Raw genomic sequence first — 20208 nt, forward strand, 5'->3', positions numbered from 1 at the left:
ACGTTCCCCCATTATCAATGTAATTACTAATGAGTTCTGGTGCCGTGATGAAAACAGATGCGACGGGTTTCTTACTGCGGGTCGCCTCGCTTCTCTGCCGGCATTTATTGCAGAGGCGACTATTACTTGCCGGGCATTAACGCCGTAATATTACAAATTACTTGACGATCATTACAGCGCGTTGCGGAATAATAACGTTACACTTCCAGATCACAATTTAAACTTTATCTGTATATATATATATATATATGAAACTACTGATGACCGGTGAAGCTCCGGTGAAAGGTGAACTTAACGAACATTACGTGACGACGTTAGATGACTAGGTTGGTATAACGATCGGTTAGTGGCTCACGATGAGCCAAAAGATAAAAATTGTAAATAGAAAATAACAGGTAAGAAAACATGTATGTTTCTAGCGAATCAGTTTCTGACTTGCGATTAATCGATTTCACACGAGGGTTTATTTCTGGTATAGAAACTTTTCATTCGCCGATGTGAGGTATGGCTTATTGAAGGTTTTACCGCACAGTTGCGAAGGGAAAGTCGAAACGGAATGAAAGCATCTTCGATGTTCTACATTTGCCTTGATGTTGAAACGAGAAATCTAAATAATGTAAAAGTGCAGTGTATGTGAGTTTAAAAAATATTAAAAACAGAGTGTCACAGGTATTTCTTTACTTCGCACAGTTGAATCTAGACTACTAGGTAAAAAAAAAAATTAATAAAATTTTACTTTTTAATACTAAAAATAACTAAGAATGAGATTGTTGTCGAATGAACGAAAGTTACAGATTTAGTATCTCTGATAATTCAATAATACAGCTTCTACCGATCGCGTTCATTTCCCATATTTTATATTTATGCAAGTTTGTCACAACCATTTGAATTACTTGTGCCGTGAGAGATTTGAGCAATCACTGACGTCCGTTTGATCACCCGCTAATTATTAATGACCCTTGTGTCATATATTTTATTGTGTTTCAATGAAACAACAGAAATTTGACATTATTTGCAAATATATATATATATATATATGAAACGAAATGATGTGTATGATTTAAGGAACTCTATTTTCTCGTACGAAAGTCAAAGAAGAAAAGTGTAATACAAATAAGGTCAATATTATTTGCGAATTTTCAGCAGGCAGCTTAGAACGAAGCTTTATTAAGATATAGTAAGCGCAGAACGAGAAGACACTCAAATTTTCCTGCAATATAATCATTCTGAGCTTTGCATTACGTAGCTACGCGTTCGCCACTGCATGTCGTTTTGGTTTTTATTACGCTATTACATGCGATTTTGCGGCACAGGTATGTCGTTTCCGAATACCGTACTATCGATCGGAATAATAATAGTAATAATAATGTAAACGTAATCTTTTTACGGTAGGAATAAACGATAATCATTTTTCACAACGTTGTTATATACCAGGCTTACGAAATTTCTGCAAATGGAAGCGTTGTTAGAGGTGATGTTCATGGATTGGGCATGTAGGAAGCTTTCCTACTGTACCGCAGACGTTGCAAAAGGTGAAACAACGATTTGAAAGGCAATTTGACTTTCAGATTTAAGTAAAATTCATTCGCTTGTCTTTATTCGAGAGTCTCGCGGTTGTTGAATCCAAGATCGTTGCTCGGTTGCCGTTTGAATACCTTGTCCGAAAAGGTGGAACATGCTATATATGCGAAAGTTTAGAACGTTCGCTGTATTAGTCGAAAAGATGTTCAACTTTCGAGAAACCCAGACACTTCACGTTATATTATTACGCTGCAAAAATACATCATGCGAGTCTTCGAATAACTTCTCTTCCACATCCGGATTTAATTTCAATTTCCTGCACTGCGTTTCTTCATGAACCAGCAGCACCAGCAGCAGTAGCAGCAGCCGCTGCTATCGATCTCATCTGGACACGTACGTCAGGCTCTGGTAGCGTTGCCTATTTCCGTGCTGAAAATAGAATTCGCCTGGCTCTTTTGTTTACGGGTGGCCGACCACCCTTCAGCATCCCCTTCGCACAGGTATCGCGAATAACATTGCTCGTGGCAGTGCAGTCGAAAAATAATTATCCAACAACGGTCTGTCCGACGGATCGATGACGTTATTGTAATGTTTCGACGCAGAAATTCCCTGACATTCATCATGCTCTCGAAGATTCCATTCCTAACAGGCGATAGTATCGCGTGAAATGATATGCAAGATGTTTCCCAACTTAGAGGCGAAAATTCATAGGATTACGAGCATCATAATAACGCGACAGACAAAATGATCCTAGGCTACAGAAATTATTCGACGTTGCATGACTTGACGGGTTATTTGACGTGTCGAATAATTTACCGAGCCTCGAGGCTGGTGAACATTAAACCACTGCGCAACGGAACAGTTTAAAGTCACTCTCCGTACCCTCGATTTTATATCTCGTTACTTAGATCAGAACGAGTTGTCTGGTGCAGTAAAAAAAGAGACCTCGAGTCCTTGTTTCGAGAGATTGTATAAATTTGTGTAAAATATGAAATCGGAGCTGTTTTTTCACGTGTAAAATTGCTCTAATTTGCACCTTTTTTCACGCTTCGTTACTACTGCACATTCGTCTCGATCGAAGTCACCGCAGTTACTTTCAAAGCAACTCTCCCCGTTCTTTGAACAGAAAAGATGGACGAAGTATTTTCCGCCGCTCGAAATTAGGTTTTTTTTTCACCACGCACATCCTTTGACAAAGTTATCAGCAAGAGAATTTACAAAAGTAAAAAATTGGATATCTTTCATATTTCTGCATAAAATATCTCCATAATGAGACGTATTTACTGGAAATCATCGATATAACTGCGAAGTGTAACCAGCTGAAACGTGCAAGGTTTTTTCGCGTCGTTAGCCTCAAGACATTCCAGCATTTTGTATGTCGCATTAGCTGGTCCTACTGTAGATGTATAGAACTATAGGACGTGAGGTCATATACGTCAATACGCAATTTTTATTATCCAAATCAAGTATCGAATAGGTATTTAACGATAGTAATATTAAGTCAGTCGTACGATGAAGTTTATTACACGACTTTTGCGATTAGATTGTTTTAGTTACAGTTACTTGCTTGCATATCCAGCTGAACAATCATTTAGAATGTCTGGTGAATGAATACTCATATGCGCATTTGAAAAACATTCAAAGTAAACAATTAGAGAAATAAAAAATTAGAAAAATAATCAAGTACTTTTATAATTCAATGTTACATCATTATCTTGTTTCGATAAAAAAAATTTGTATTGTTACATTGAGCAACGATTAATCAATGCTAAAAGTTAGCAGTGTCGGTAGAATGAAAAAAAAAAAAAAAAAAATTATCAACGGAAGGTCTTCTCTTTGTTGCATCATTTTCCCCGGTCACGTGGTTTAATCTGACAGGCCTACATACGTAAAGCGTACACGGGTAACGGACATACATATGTACATGTACGGCCTCCATATTATACATATATGCGAATACGTATCTTTGTTGTATGTGAGTACAAATTACTCATGTACTAAAACCTACACACTGCAATCTAGTCATAACATAAAATAAAAATCTGTAAACGCTTCGCTTTCACTGGAACAAGGATGGAATTGTTTGGTAAAAAAATAAAAGGAGGAAAATGTAAAAATAAAATCCAGGCATTCTGTAATCTGTATATACCTTAAATTTCACATTAGAATAATAAAATCAGTCGACTATCAGAGCTTCCGTTCCGCTCAACGGCTTTCAAGCTGATCGAAATCGCCGAATGTTACCGCAGGATGATTGGACACAAAACATTTCGTAGAATTATGCGCATCGATCGACTATCATCGGTATCTATGTATGTACGTCGTAGGTCCGTACGTACATAATACGAGAGGAGCGTTCGAGCAATTAATTCACGCGAGCAAATCCGGCGAACGCTAGTCTGCCGGATACGTGCGCACTTACATTGCCTTCGAATTTCAAGTAAGAGGTACTGGGTTAACAGCTGACAAACCTCGGGTACCTTAAGGCTTTTGAAGTTTCAGCCTTGAGGCGGGAACGCGAACGCACGTCAACGGTATATTGTGCCAAAAAATATGCGAAAAGAGACGAGTTATAACGGGATGTCCCTTTGGCCGAGGAATTCACGAACGATTCCTTTTTTTTCACACTCGCGGGCAATTTTGCCAATATTCGAGTCCGCCACTTGGAAAAATTGAAGGATTTTCTCTTTGGCTGCTGTTATATTTTTGCTTATATTTTTAAGGATCAACAATAAGGAAATTACAAAAATTTTTGCTACACGGATTCCTGATGTATGCATTTCACTCCAACGGATTTCCTTGTGAACAAAATTTGAATAACCACGAGCTCGACGCTCGGATATAATGAGTCGGAATGAAATAATACGCAGATTTTACGATGGCGTCAAAATTACGGGTCGTGTCGAGGTTGTTGCACATCCGCTGGAAAAGATCGCCCGTCAAGTACGAATGGGCGGAAATAGTGAAATTTAATTACCCTTCGTTCGCTAAATTCAAGCGTTTATTTATATATTCGTGTTACGGCTAATTGACAAATGCTGTCGGTAGAACGACGGGAAACCAATAAAGGGGAATGTATTAAATTGATTCTGATGGAAAGATAAGTTAATTGAATAATTGGGTAGATCACCGTGTACGAAAATTTTGTATTTTTCGACAGGATTTCGCTACCATTTAAAATATTCCCGAAAAAGATTTCTTCGATGCTGCTGTTATTGAAAAATTGGCATTCCCAATACGAATCACATACCATTCGCGCAGGATAAAGATTTTATCTTGATTCTCACATGTTTAAATTAATTGATTTGAATAGTTTGTCACAACTTATGTATCGGATGTATTTATACTAATGATATCATCGAATTGAATGGCTGACGATAAACGGCATCGAGAATTAACAGGCATAAAAAAATACCTCGGTGGCTAGGTGGTCTAGTGGAGTAAAGCTCCGGTCAAGCATCTCTAGATACCAGGTTCGATTCCTGGCTCCGTCGTTAATTTTTCGAAATCACCAATTTTTCAAATTTATATCTCCATAAAAAAATACCGCTCGATATCTTCAGTTTCTTTTTTGTCGTTCGTCATTTTGCGACGGTGATCAATCCCGGGAAAAAATAGTTTCTGATTCGATCTCCGCAGCATCTAATGGATATTCGGTAAACTATCTCTCGATTCCTCTCGTACAGCGTAGCCAGGGTATCGCGTGCATGCAACGTATTATACCTACTTTCCGAATCGGTGCGATCTCCCTCCCGTGTAAGCGAGATCATTGCCAATGCCGTACGCGCTGGGAAATAGTCGGAGAAACGTGATGCAAGCTGCGTTCGCGATGCACATAATTCGCACGTTTGACGTGCTTCTCAAGGCGGCTGCAAGCATATCTGCCAGTGTGTGTCTGCGTTTAAACAGTTTGCAAAAAGATCCGTCGAATTACCAACAATTTGTAGCGTCACTGTTCAACAGTACCTATACTACGCATGTCGCACAAAGAGATCTCTGACTTACTTCCTGCACTTTGTGTGAGGTATCGGAAGAACAAGAGGGAGGGAGGGAGAGAGGGAGAGAGAGAGAGAGCAGTAAGGAAACCAACAAAAGGATTGGTTGGATATAGTCAAGTCAGCTTCGGCTTAGGCGTCAGCCTAGATCCTCCGGCCAGGGAAATTCAAGAACAACATCGCCTGATTAAGCCCAATTGTAAAATTGTAGACAACGGGCGAATTTTCGTACACTACTTCAAGCGTGCCCACCACAGCGGGATAAGTCATGAAAAAAACCTCTCCCAATCCACGGAAGCTAATCATCATCATTTGTACTCCATTATCTTCATCGACTAATGTACGGTACTGTTAATAAATCATTGGAATGTTTGAAACGAACTGTTTAAACTCCTGCACAAGGTGCAAAAGTGTCGACAGCGACGAGATTTAAAATCTCAGGCTGACGTATGTAATACATGTAGGTATGTAGATGAATATGTTGTGTGTATTTTACTTTGATTCTTGTTATGCCACGAATCCCAGATACCAATAAATCTAATTTCACCGTATAATAACCTCCAACATTTCGGTGACCTCTCTTCCCCGTTTCTCTCGTTGTATTAACTTCCGCCAATCATCTAAGGTATATACCATATCTATCGATCATTAAAATCAAGAATTTGTAAAACAAAATCTTACAACTTGATGGATCCAGTGCAGTTGCAGGGATTAAAAATCGCCAAAGAGATTTAAAAAATGACGCAAAGCTTTCAGCACACAGAGTTTGATGTCCTAGTCAAAGCGCGTTGCAACAGCGCAACGTAGGCACTGTTTCTAAGGAGATTCTATTTTTGTCGTACTGTTTTCTGACCCCCTTCAACCGTTGAACAACTGCCAGTGGATCAGTCAGACGGCCTGCAGGTTTTATCTCTTTCAGATCTCTCGAGCTTCCGTGTACCGGGCTCGTTGAAAAAATCCAATACTTGGTCCTCATTATTCGGGTCACATTTTGAGTAGGTACTGTCTATTTGTACGTGTGTTTTTTGTTCCCGCGTGAACACAGAGGAACGAAATTGAATTAGTAAAATCGTCGAGGGTTCTTCTCTCGGTTTGTTCGATCTTTTTTACTCATCATGATCCGTTATTCGTATTATACATGACTTGGGAAAATGATTTTAAAATTGTCTGTTTTATTTTTTTGTATTTCCTTTTAGTCTTTTCAGAATAGACACGTATGGACGGTAGCGATGCCTTTTTAATAGAATCGAACCAACCTGCAGACATTCGATAACTGTTAGACGGTTAAGAAATTCATCCAACGTGACTTTAATGAATACGAAATATCTATCCGTATCGTACGAAATACATTCTTGAAAACTCGAAATCACGTCTCAGATTTATACAACGATAGACCTATTATACAGACTTGGCCGAGGTGACGCCTTCAGTGAAAACTATTTGATCAAAATGTCTACATAGCATATAAATAAGGATGTCACGTGTTCATTGCTTGTTCATGACTCAATATCAAACCGATCGATCGCCCGATTCGATTGCAAGAGCAAGTGGTGTGTATCTCGTGATTTGTCGAATACAATAACAATCTCGTAACACCGAAACGCCCGTAGACTTTCAACCTAAACCCAAGAGTATTGAAATTGTAAGTTTATTTCCTCCCAATTGAATATACAAATTGTAACGAATCAATTTTTCTTTCTGTTGCAGACTAACTACTGGGAAGTGAATTGGAAATCAGCCCTTCTACGCACTCTGAAAATATTTCTTCGTCATTCATAAGATGATACGAAGATAAGAAAGAAATTTGTGGCGAAAATTATCGAATAGTTTAAATTAAAGTTTTCTACCCTTGTTTCACCGAGAGTAGTTTCTTTTCTTCGGATCGATGTCTGTTCCTCATGTATACGCGTCAAATTTCGAGTTGATTTTATACAATTTCAATTTCATATAGATTTCAATATTCATTAGCTAGTTAAATGGAGCTGAGGAAAACCTCTACAAAGAAGGCAACAGCGCTGGCAGGAACAGATGTAAACTTTCGCAAAAATATACATTTCTGAAAGTGAAATTGTTTTCAAATTATACGATTATAGCATTAACGTCAGAATGCTAATTAAATTCTCGCATTATCTGTACATACGTTGAGTAAATAATATAGCTTGCCGGGACTTGAATTGATAAGTGATAAAATACAGTTATCGTGTCGTTTATACAAATTCAGTAAAAAAATGATACGAAATAAAAGGAACTTGTGATACGAATAAAGTAAGTTAGAAATATATCGAAAACCAGTATAAATAATGTATCTAGGCGTAGGAAACGTAAGGAACGATTTAAAAGTTGAAAACAATTAGACGAGACGATTCGTACGGTTGGAGCCAAAAATATAATAAAAATTAGAAAAAAAAAAAACTAAAAACACTAAAAAAAAAAAAAGACAACAATGACCATGCTGGGAATAATACGGCGCAACTGGGCGCTGAGACTCTCGGTGGTTATGAACGTTTTCGTGCTCCTCTACGTCTGCGTGCACATCGGATCGTTAGGGCCGTGGATCGAGGAGGCGCCGACGAGTTGGGCCCAACCCTTGGTCGAGGTGTCCAAGGCGACGGAGCTGTCGGCGACCGCGAGTTTACCGGAGGGTTCAAAGGCGGGGTCGACGAGGGAGACGGGAATCGGTTCGATCCAAGATGGTAAGAGCGCTGCATCATCCGCGGCGACGAAGGAAACGGCGGCTCTGACAATGAGGGATAAAACGGGGAAGGATAACGAGGAAGTGCAGGGAGGTAAAAGCGGAAACGCTACGACGACTCAAAAGCAGCAGGAGTCCGTCAGCACGACGATGGGATCGATGACGCTGGAGGAGGCGATACCCTGTAACGACAGGTCGACGACGCCGAAAACGGCACTGAGGGGCGACTACTGGGTACTTTACAATTACGTCCCGATGTCCACGAAGGTGAGGTGCTGGGAAAGCGTGACCTACACGACCCACGCCGATTACACCTTTCTCGACAACCTCGAGCCACTGCTGGAGAGGTGGCAGGCCCCCGTTTCCGTAGCGCTTTACGCACCTGGCACAGACTTTCAACCCACGGTCGACACCATAAAGTACCTAAGGATATGCGGAAGTCCCCTGGTTTCCCAGCTCGTCACCTTCCACGTATTCTTCAGCACCAAACATATACCGAAAACTGTGAGTAGATGTCGCCTTGTTCATTCTTCACTCGACGTCTTCGTAGACTTAGATTTTTGTCTTGGGGACATCATGTTTTCACCCCAATGCGCGTTAAGACCATGTCCATCGTCAGTCTTTACCAACCGAGTTAAATGTCGCTCATTTTCACTATCACCAAGGCTCTCGCAACACTGGCGTAAAAATGCCACGGTCAGCGCAATTCTACGTGGAACAATGAACAAAAATATCAAAAAACTTTTTTTTGTTCCATGTGTGGTCGAAGTAAAGAATTGTATTTCTACAATAAGTGGTAATTCAATTACAGGAATAAATTTCTCGGCATCATTACACGTAGAAATGTGCTGATTATGGCATTTTTACATCAGTGATGAGTAAGGTTTGGTAATAATCGAAACAAGTGAAACTTAACTCGGTCTGTGAAGAGTGACTATAACATCCTGTTGAGAGTACTTTAAGTTTTATTCAGAGAAATTAGTATCTCCTACGATTAGTGTAATATAGTCGTGAACTGTTACTTTGTTACAGATCCGTAAACAATTTATAGTTCAACGAATAAGGATCAGGTTCACCTTGATTTAATATAACCGTGTAGAAAGTCGTTTGATAAGTAAGCTAAATGTTCCGCAATATAGCGCCAGAATGAACTTCGTACTATATGACCACGCAATAGTATTCTTCAAACTAACCTATAAGTTTTAGCATAAAACGACGGTTAGTTTAGGTTTGAGATACGTTTGAAATGATCCTGTTAGTAGTTGTGAAAATATAGAAATAAGAATACCTTGCAGTGATCAAACGTTATTTAAAAACATGAACGATCGCGCTGCTTACAGCTGAGTTAGACGAAGTACACGGGGACTCTGTTCCTTCGATGAAAACCGTTTATTTTTAGAATAAACGAATCTAAACATGGCCGAAACACAACTAGAGATAAAGTGCACTCCGGACAACCAACTGAGGTTACCACATCGGATATGGTGAAAAAAATTCATTACATGGTTAGGAAAGATCGCCGAATCAAAGAGTGGGTGAGATTTCTCAGGCTGTAGGCATCTCCGGTAAATGCATAGTCATAGAAAGAGACTGTGTTGAGAAATACAAGTAAACTTTTTCAAAACGACTAATCTTCACTAGCTTTATTATCAAACTTATCAAACGACTTTCACGAGACCGTTTGAGGTGATTAGACTTAGCATTCGTCCCATAGGAACACGTCTGTGCGAAACTAGGTGAAGAGAAGGATTGCATGAAGCTGAAGCTGCCAGCCGGAGTTATCAGCCAAACGTGTTAAACTTTTTGTAAATAGGAAGATGCACTTCAGTTTTATCCTCGTCATTCTATAAAAGTATGGGGGTTCAGGATATTTCACAAAATTTTAATCTACAGATTTCATTGCCTTATTCGAACGAACATTAGAACGTTTAGCTGCTGATTCTGGCTGCTAGCTTCAGCCTCGTAAACATTGCGTTTCCTTTGTTAAAGAGTTCACCGCGCTTGAGGTGTCAATAATTCATCGAAGTCCGGGGGTATGAACTCTAGAGAATATCAGATTCGCCAAAGTGATAGAGACGTCTAATGAACAACTGTATAGTAACGCAACGCCAATGAGAATATATTCTGTATTTCGACTGGTCGATTATTCCAGTTCTTATTGTGAGTTCGCGTAAGTTGATGATGTTATCTGTACTCCAAACTCATATCAAAGTCGATAGTATTCAATGTAAAGCTTGCGGTGTATCATTTAATTTCGAAAAATGAGTAATTTCCAAAGTAACGAAGAACTTTGCGACGCGGATTAAGAATCGAGAAAAGTTGAAGCTACTGGTGATGATTATGGTGGAGGGAAATGGCTCGGTTCTCGTGAGATGCCAAGTATGTCGTTGATATAACAATTCAATCGTATTGTTTTCCAAATATTCGTACCATAATCTTTCATAGCTGTTAAAACAGAACATTTTTGCCAATGAATTTCTTACCAACAGTCTCTTTACTTGTATCATAGAAGTATTGTTTCTAAAGACTCGGAGACCTAAGCGGTTAAGATGATCTCAACGATAGATTTGGTAGCTGAAAAATATTGCAGAATCATTTTGTTGGAAACTATCGATTTGAGCATTTATACGTAATTACCGTTAATTACTGTTAATTTATAAACTAAAACGAGAAAGCGTGGATCACCATTGATTTCACAGTTTTCTTGTCGTTAGTCTAACACATGTTCTTAATCATTGTGACGCGAGCAAGTTTTTCTGAATTGCTTAAATTACCACGTACTGTATCGCTTAATTCAATTAAAACGATGTAGTAGTATGGAAATGACTACTCTTCGCAATTTGCGTAATACGTACTTTAGCCACGTGCACGGCAGGCGTGCTGAGATAATTTAATACCTCCTATTTACCGACGTTTATATGATTAGTGTATACAATTGAAAACCGCATGAGTTGACAAACCCTCAAAGGAAAGCTTTAAACAACACGTTATACAAATTCCAACCGTTCTTCAGCGTTAGTAATTGTCGGCAATACGGTATTATATCCTATAAATATCTAAGCATATGCGAATGCGTCACGAATTGATTAGGTACAACGAGATTCTGCGTCGATTGGAAATTCTTCGAACATATAACGATAGCCAAGGTACCTTGGTTCTTACATAGAACTGGTTACCTCTTCTAAGTAAACTTCACATGTAATGAGAATTGCCGAGGTCATGTCAGTCTTTCACCTCCTCCTATATTACAGTACGGTACAATAATTGTTGAAGTCATTATATCCCTGGTAAAATCTTACTTTTCTTGAACTCCGAACTCTGCATTAAGGTCTATAAAGTCTGACTGACGGCCACCTTTGTGAGGTGGGGATGTAAAAATATCTTTGATGTCATCGCCTTACCAGATTTTATCCGCTCATCAATAGAACCAATCTTCGTCAGGCAATAAACTTGATCAGTGGCAATTCCGTCTGTTGGTAAGCAAACAGCTTTACATCCGGATCTGTTCCTGTGCTCAACACGACTAGTAATATAGTATATTATCATCTTCCTGTTCGGTTATAATTTTTTTTTTAATTTGCGGCTAATTAGCATAACAACTCTGAATTATTATTTGGAGATGTCTTACCGAGCTACATGGCTTGGTGCGAAATAGAGTTTTCGAACTCCGAACAGGATTATACAGGACTTTATACCGTATAACTAGCTATACTACGCATACTATGTATAGTACCGAGAGTTGCGTAAGCCAATAATCTAAACTCGAATAACATAATTTTGCTTCGAAAATTTATTACGTTACTACTGCCAGGAGATATCGTGTGAAGATGTTAGGCGGTATCTATCTTGCGTAGATAAACAAGGTGGAAGATTCCCACGCTCGCAATTTGCTGTTATATCTTATACAGACGAGACTCGGTTTTGATTGTGAATCCGGAAGTTGTTTGAAAGAAAATTTATTACGCAACAGATTGAATAGGTATATGAAATTTCGTAATCGACAAAATTTACGTTACGTATACACTTATTTCTTTTGTGGGAATTTTAACGAGCCTTTACTCGGTACGCAGGCGGTATGTATTGAGACTGAATTTGCCTTGCGAAAAATCATTGCAAAAGATCAATTTTCTGATTTGTCGCGTTGAATACAAAAGCAAGGGAATATACAACGTCGTGGTGTTTGTTACCCAATGTCGGCAGAATACTTATTGAATGAGAAACCATAGAGTAAAGTGAAGTAATTAAATCACGTTTGCCCCGTCACGATTGTACATAATTACCTTAGCGGACAAAATTACCAATTGTGAAACCGATTTGCTCCTACCTAATTTCCTTTCTATGTCGAATTTCGTAATCAGCGTTGTTCCTTCTATGATGATTCGCGGTTTTTTTACATCAATTGACTCCATTCATCGGAGACGATGAGTGCCGATACGTAATGATAACACATATAGATAATAGCAAAAATAGATGAGGTTGAAGATAGTTATGAATTAATGTAACGAAATTTAAACAAAAAATCACCATCTCGCAACTTAAAAATTACTTCGAAGGAGTCAAATTTGAAAAATATCTTGATGTTTTGTTGTTTTATAGTTTGTTGAATTTAAAACAAATCTAAAAAAAATACACCGTTACCGTAACGTTACTAAAAATCTCGTGAATATGGTGTCAGAAGTTGGAGAATCCGATTATGTATTCTATACCATATGCAACAGCAATATATCGACATCCTCGAAAATACCTGGAATAACTCGGCCTTGTTCCGATTTGTCTGAATTTTTCGACGGTTTAACATTGAAGGTAGCATCATTGTTTTCCAAAGGACGCCCAGCGTCGCGGTCGGTGTTGTAACTGCTTTTTCGATTCACGGAATGGTAGTTTCTTAAGTTCGCCGTCTTTATTTGATACCGTGCAAGTTTTATTATCACCTTTAATTGGAACGAGTTTTTCATTCGGTACGGGCGTATTTTAATGTACTTTACGTGCAGAGACCTCGTTTATAATTACGAAAAATTTAACGAGAAATAAAAATAAAAATACGCAGCTGCAAGAATTCTGACGTTATTTCATGATGTAATATTTTATAACTTTCAGGTACCTTCGTCGAGCAAGGTGCTCTCCGAAGGTTGGAATTGCACGCTGCCTCCACCTTGGGCGAACGTGACTGTTTCCAAGATGTATAAATCTGAGAAGAAGCTTTTGTATCCCGTCAATGTGGGAAGAAACATTGCGAGGGAATGGGCTCCAACGCATTACGTCTTGCCAAGCGATATAGAACTCTATCCGAGTCCAGATCTGGCGTCGCGATTCCTTGAGATGATCAGGCGGAGAGATCAGCAGCCTCTTTACAAGCCTAATCCCAAAGTCTTTCCACTCTCTATATTTGAAGTCAGTGCTGACAGCCAAGTACCGCGGAACAAAACTCAGCTGGTATGCGTTATTCTCTAACTTGCGTGTTTATTCATGTAGATAGTTACGAAAAGAAATGTAGGAAACTAACAAATACCTCAGTTTAAAAATACTTTTTTTCTGCACCGCTCTCTGCGGTGCTGTTGGGTACATTCGTACAAGATTTCTAAAACACTATATGCGTCTTTGGCCGGTTGAACTACATTTTCTTGTTTTCCTTACGACAGCAAAAAATGTTGAAAGCAAAAACGGCGATACCGTTCCACAAAAAGGTTTGCTCCGGCTGTCACAATGTACCTCGAAGCAAGGAGTGGCAAGAGGCCCCAGAAACTGAGGGACTGCACGTCTTTCACGTCGGGAAACGAACCGGAGCGTTCGTTCACTGGGAGCCAATCTTTATCGGGACAAACAACGACCCTCTCTACGACGAAAGGCTCAGTTGGGAGGGGAAAAGTGATAAAATGACACAGGTGAGATGAAGAGATAAAACGACAGCGAGGCTGTAACTTCGATTACACCAGCTCTCGAAGAATTTCGAACCTGATGACACACCCATGAGTGTAAAATGACACATCATTCTCATTTCAGGGTTACACTCTCTGCGTACTGGACTACGATTTTTTAATTTTGGACAATGCTTTCCTTGTTCATAAGCCCGGGATAAAAACCTTCAAGAAAGATCCTGTCAGGGATATGCTTACTGGAAAAACGAATGCATTGATCAAGAAAATCATCATGCCAGAGCTCAAGGTGATTTATGGAACGCGAAAAGGTTGTGCGGTGTAGCCCAGCGCCATTCGGGTCCAGCAAGTTGTTTTAAGTTGCTCCGGCACCCGCTTACCGGCCCGAATAAAAGCGGTTTGTTCGAGTCGTAAGTCGTAGTCCAGTGTGAATAATTCCAGAGAGCGGCGAGCCCGGCTAACAAAGAATCGAGATCCCGAGTCACCTTTGTGCACACGTCAGTGACAAAACTGTTATTAAAATTGTTAAGAACGTTGAATCAAGGATTCTAAGTTTAAGTATTTTCTATAAACTTAGTAATAGTATATGGATGCAATTACTATTTTCATTACTAATTCGTATCTAATGAAAGGGAACATAATATTTGAACGGCCTCTATGGCATTTTAGCTGTCAGAAAACAATGCTGATCCAAACAAGACGTGATTTTATCGAAATATTCTTGCTATTTGAGTAATGGCGTCAAGCATATATCACGTACGCGAGATAAATCAGAAATCACTGTGCTGTTCCAAGTTTGATGTTAAATGGGATACACATTCGTCAGTAATTTGTGTAAAAATACGAGGGAATTTTCGAGGAGTTGGTGCTTGGTAAAAAAAAAAAAAGTTCACCTATTGCAACTTGTTTTTGTCCCTAAGTTCTACTTGTACGATAACACTGATGATTATTGGGAGCTCCTATACAATCATGCTTGCATCGAAACGTCTTTCGATCGAGAGATAAATAATCTTCAAAATATGAGTGTTGTGACAGTTGATTAAAATTGTAATTTGCTTTTAGGCTTTGAAAGTTACCTCGTATTTGTCAGGATTCCGATATTTCGTTCTCTCCTAATCTAAGTAGCCAAAGTATTCATTGCATTAGTTTTGAAAATATTTTGCATTATAGTTCGGTACAGAGAATATTACTGTTAATATGGCCAATAGGTTATCTTCATTTTTTATTTTATCCTTTATATCTTTATCCTATAAATACTATAGCCGAATTGTATAATTCCAAACTTCTTATCATGATTATTTGGCAACTATAAAGAAAAAATATTGGCAACAAGTAAATTAACATTAAATTGACAGCTGACACGTGGCCTTTTCCTAAATGGCGCATAAAATCCTAAGGATATTAAGAAAAAGATTATGGGAAATAAAACACCTCGTTCAATACTTAGAGAATGTCAACGGATTATCAGTAACGGGTGACAATTATGACATCAAGAGCTGGAGGTAACAATGTCAACACCTCAATGGCAAAATAATATTTTAAATCTGACGCTTCTGAATTTCCAAGGTGAAACATTGTGCACACGTTGTAACACAGCATCTTAGCTTCAGTAAGCAATATCGGATAGAGGTGGGATGAAACGACTATCCCATAACAATTGAGCTAACGTTTTTTTCTGGATACGGCCAAAGTGCCTACCATAATGTTTTAACCTTTTAACCCTGCTGAATGGTAAAATTGTGCCAACAGTTAGCGAATTATTGAAGTGATTAAAAAGATGAATGAAAATTCTAGTAATGTGCCAATGAGCCAACAGCTACTTCTTGTTGTTGATTTTGTTTTTGTTTTTGTCTTTTTATTTTTAAATTCATCTTCTACTAAAATTATCGGTGAACAGATATTTTAAGACTTTGAAAAGGTTTTTTGTTACTACATAGTATAATCTTTAAGTGGCAAATTCGGCATTAAATTGAATGACTACTAAAGTTAGAAAAACAGTGCAATACACTGAAATCTAGAATCCGATAGAGAGTTAACTGTCAAATTGAACTAACGTCACGTTGCAGTTCCTAAAATTACGGAGATTTCCCCATCTGTATTTATTTATATATTATATTTTAATTCATGTAAGCATCGTACGATTTTCTACATTAACAAAACGGACAACTTCGTGATTTCTATGACTTTTACTTTACACTTCACTAAGTTGATCAGACTATTATAAATATGCATTTCATATTGCAAAAGATGTATTATACGTAGTACCATATATATATATATATACATATATATACCATACCTTACGATTAGACTAAACTTTTTTCATGTATGGACATGGTTGCTATCGATTTACGTTTTATCATACATACATATTTATCGTACATTTCGAATGGCTGGTTGATCTGGCAACTGAACAAGGATGCTGCGAAATCGGCTTCCTAATATTATTTATCAAAATAGATTGACTCTTTATCAAGAAAATGGTCGTACAATCTTGAATCAATTATTGGGATTTCTACCATGAGTACTTACTGATGAAATTAATTTTCTTATTTCTCAGCTTGATTTTAACACGATAACGTTCTTCCAATCACTCGCTAATAAAACCAATGAATATGTCGGTATCACTGGTTTGTATTTCTTGCAAAGACTTTTGAAGTTGAAATGAGTGGGCATATTCATCACTGAGCTCGTTTCAATCTAAAACTAAATCATGGCAATAAAATTAGGTATAAATTAGCTGTGTCCGATAATTTGTACTGCTGAAATGTGCGACTCAGTGGCACAGTTTTGCTCTAACAGATACAAATATTGGAACTTTTGGTTGAAATAGATTTTTTGAAAATTCATGTATACGATCGGTCAAAAATATCAGAGAAATGATTATAGTCAAGCTATTTTCAAGATTTTTTAAGATCGAAGAATATTGAAAAAATTTCTTTCACATTCCTATTTCAATATTTCACATAAGTATGTCAAGCTTTCTTTAAATTATATTTCAAGTGATTGCCGTTTACTTTTGCACAAAGTTCACCGAACGAATCTGTACAGAACCAGTTTTTTTTTTATCACTCGTTTTTGCAATAAAAAAATCATGTATAGACACTTCGGCAGGATCTGAGATGAAAAGAATATTATGAAGCAGAAGCTAGCAGCCAGAATTAACAGCCAAACGTGTTAAACTTTTTGGAAATAGAAAAATGCACTTCAGTTTCATCCTCATAATTCTATAAAAGTATCGGAGGTTTAAGGTATTTCACATAATCTTGATTTTCGGAATTCACTACCTCGTTCGAATGAATATTGGAACATTTGGCTACTAGCTTCAGTAACATAATAATATTATATAATATATAATATTTGTCGTGCTTAAAATATATATCAAGTGCAGTAGAACTACGTTTTATAGTAGGCTTAGTTTTTTACAGTATTGCCTCCAAATTTTTTATACGATATCAATTCTTTAAGTATAGACATAAAGACGTATAAAAACTTTTAAATGCAAAAGCAATGAAATTATAATTCGTACTATGATTCTTCTTTCGTTATAATCAACATATTATGTACATAAAATGTGTGGTTTTGACCGGCCACAAAATCTCAATCGATGCATTTCCAATTGTTGTCAACTAATTTTTGTTCGTTTTTTTCTTGATATTACTTGTATCACTTGAGAAATTCAAAGTTTTAGTTCTTTTAGTGTATTTCTTACTTTTTTGTTTCTGTCAAAGGTTCTGTTGGAAAGCCATATTTGCAATTGGAATTGTATTTCTAAAATATCCGCATCTACTAATATAAAAGGTAGACTCCTGCAAATCTAAGGAAATTTTGTACAATGTTTTTCGATAAATTTTCAAAAAAGCATTTCGACAATCTGAGTATAAAATAGAAATATCTGTTCCTAAGTTTATTGAAAAATGCACTAAATACACGCATCATTGCTTCGGTCAACGCACGCCAAGTTGGCTTGGTCAATTCGAGCTTGCCGTTCATTAAACAACTGCTTACCTGTAATTCATCAATTAATCCGACGTATGCTAAAGGGTAAATCAAACTAACGAATATATGGCCACCTAATCTTAACTATAAGAGTCAATTTATTTCAGATCTTGCAGTATTCTTGCAATGTTACGCGACACGGTGCCATAACTGTACACATATTGAACATACACATATATTTATATTTATACATGCATGTACGAATTTATGTATGTATGTATGTATGTATGTACATGTATATGTATGTACATATACCGAATATGTATCTACGATCCAATGTAATGTTAGGAAAGGTACTTACGTCTCTATTGTCACTATGCTAAATAATGTGCTTTCAATAAGTTATAACCTATTGAAATTATTATCGTTGCTACGACACACCTGCACAGTATATACATATATATATTATACATGAATAGTTGTAATCTTGGTGCGAAATCACAGAACAATTGCGTAAATCATTCCGTAGTATTTATACAAGGTAATTACCTTTCGTAAGAAAATAGGTAATAATTCGAATATACCTAGTTTTTACCATTTGACTAGAAGAAACCTAGTTTTTAAGTATGTCATAATTTTACCTCAGTTCATTTCAATAATGCTACGGGGAAACCCTTTGTGACAACACATAGGTGTGATTCTTTTGTGGTAAGCCAAAAATAAGTGTAAATATATTTAGTTTATTTTGTATATCTATAAAATCGGATTTCAATTATTCTTTTTATCATTATTTTTATTATTATGATTTTTTTTCCTGTTTCATAAAATTTCATACATGATTATATACATATATAGTCAATGTACACAATAAGCATGTATGAGTTTGCAGTTGAATCATGAAAGAAACAAACGAAAAAGGTTAATCTTAAAAAGAAAATTTTAAATGCGCTTAAGTAATCTAAAATTTAATATATAGTACTACACTGATTAGTAGATACGAGAGTAAATATATATTGTATATTGTATGTATATCACTGCCTCAGTGTCAAAGTTAAACAGCTTTAATTTAAAATAAAAAAAAAAAAAAAACGAGAAGAGTAAAACAAAACTTACTATTTCAGAGCTTTAATACAGTTAGTTAGAAGTTTTCGGTTCACCCCGATCTGTATATAAATTAGAAAATGCATACTTTTGCAGTATTAGCAATTATCTCATGCACGATGGCAGTGATATTAAATGTAATTAAACTATAATATATTCTGTGCCTTAATGCCTATGTTCATAACATATGAAATCACTTGAAAAATATTTGATATACCGTTCCGACATCCGATAAAATGAAAGCAGTCCATTGTAAAATGTCGAAAAAATATAATTTCAAACTGTCGGTAATTGTCATTGCTATTTGATAAAAACTCCCCAATCACCGCGCATCTAATTTGAACGCTTCCGCGAGACGTGATTACAGGACTACGTGGAGATTCTACACCCTTAACGTGACTTTTGTTTCGTGCAAAAACTCCCTGCTGCGTTACTTTACTCGCAACCATAATGCCTGTGGGGAATACGCACATTAACGCGTATTAAACGATATTTAATTTACCTCTTGGGGTGCCTGTGTATACATCATTCACGGCTCTGCACCGGCTGAACAACTCTTCAAATTCAACTGTCTCACAGCCGCAATTAGTTCTTCACATTTATATGAACGTATTATAAAAAACATCACACACCGTACGAGTTTCCAACTGTTGGAACGAATAAAACACAATTGAAAAACTTGAGCAAATAGCAGAATGAGTAACGAGGAGGCAGACACGGTCTTATTGGGCCGAGCGTAAGTTGGCAACACGAGTCGTAGGTGAGCACGCATACAAGCCGAAGACGATTATTGTAAATACGCGACGCGAAAAGACCGTTAGCTCCTTGTTGCACACGATTCTGTATAGACCAAAAGTATGCTACACGTTTTTTCACAAAGCACAAAATTGAGCTTAGGATCGCGTCACGTTAGATTTGGTCGCGAACGGCGTCTGCGCGTAGTACTGAAATGACCACTCTCAACTTCTAGGACTCAAAAGTTGTCTTTTCAGTACTCCGCGCATGCGCATTTGCAGACTCACTCGACCGTCATAGAAATGGGTACTTTGTGTACGGGATACATGTACGGAAAAACACGTAAAGTATG

The 20208-nt window shown here is 37.4% G+C and overlaps 1 protein-coding gene across 1 annotated transcript in view; it reads left to right on the forward strand.

Moving 5' to 3' along the window:
• The window catches only part of LOC124299987 (beta-1,4-glucuronyltransferase 1), a 41126-nt gene extending 21962 nt beyond the window's left edge, over nucleotides 1–19164 (forward strand). Inside the window, exons 3-6 of the mRNA XM_046753558.1 lie at nucleotides 7224–8712; nucleotides 13306–13641; nucleotides 13848–14090; nucleotides 14209–19164. Of these exons, the coding sequence (XP_046609514.1) occupies nucleotides 7960–8712; nucleotides 13306–13641; nucleotides 13848–14090; nucleotides 14209–14406 (1530 nt within the window). The 5' untranslated portion in view covers nucleotides 7224–7959 and the 3' untranslated portion in view covers nucleotides 14407–19164. The remainder of the gene's footprint in view (nucleotides 1–7223; nucleotides 8713–13305; nucleotides 13642–13847; nucleotides 14091–14208) is intronic.
• The last annotated feature ends 1044 nt before the right edge of the window (nucleotides 19165–20208 follow it).

This window comes from Neodiprion virginianus, chromosome 3 (assembly GCF_021901495.1).
Source record: "Neodiprion virginianus isolate iyNeoVirg1 chromosome 3, iyNeoVirg1.1, whole genome shotgun sequence".
NCBI classification, from domain to species: Eukaryota; Metazoa; Arthropoda; class Insecta; order Hymenoptera; family Diprionidae; genus Neodiprion; species Neodiprion virginianus.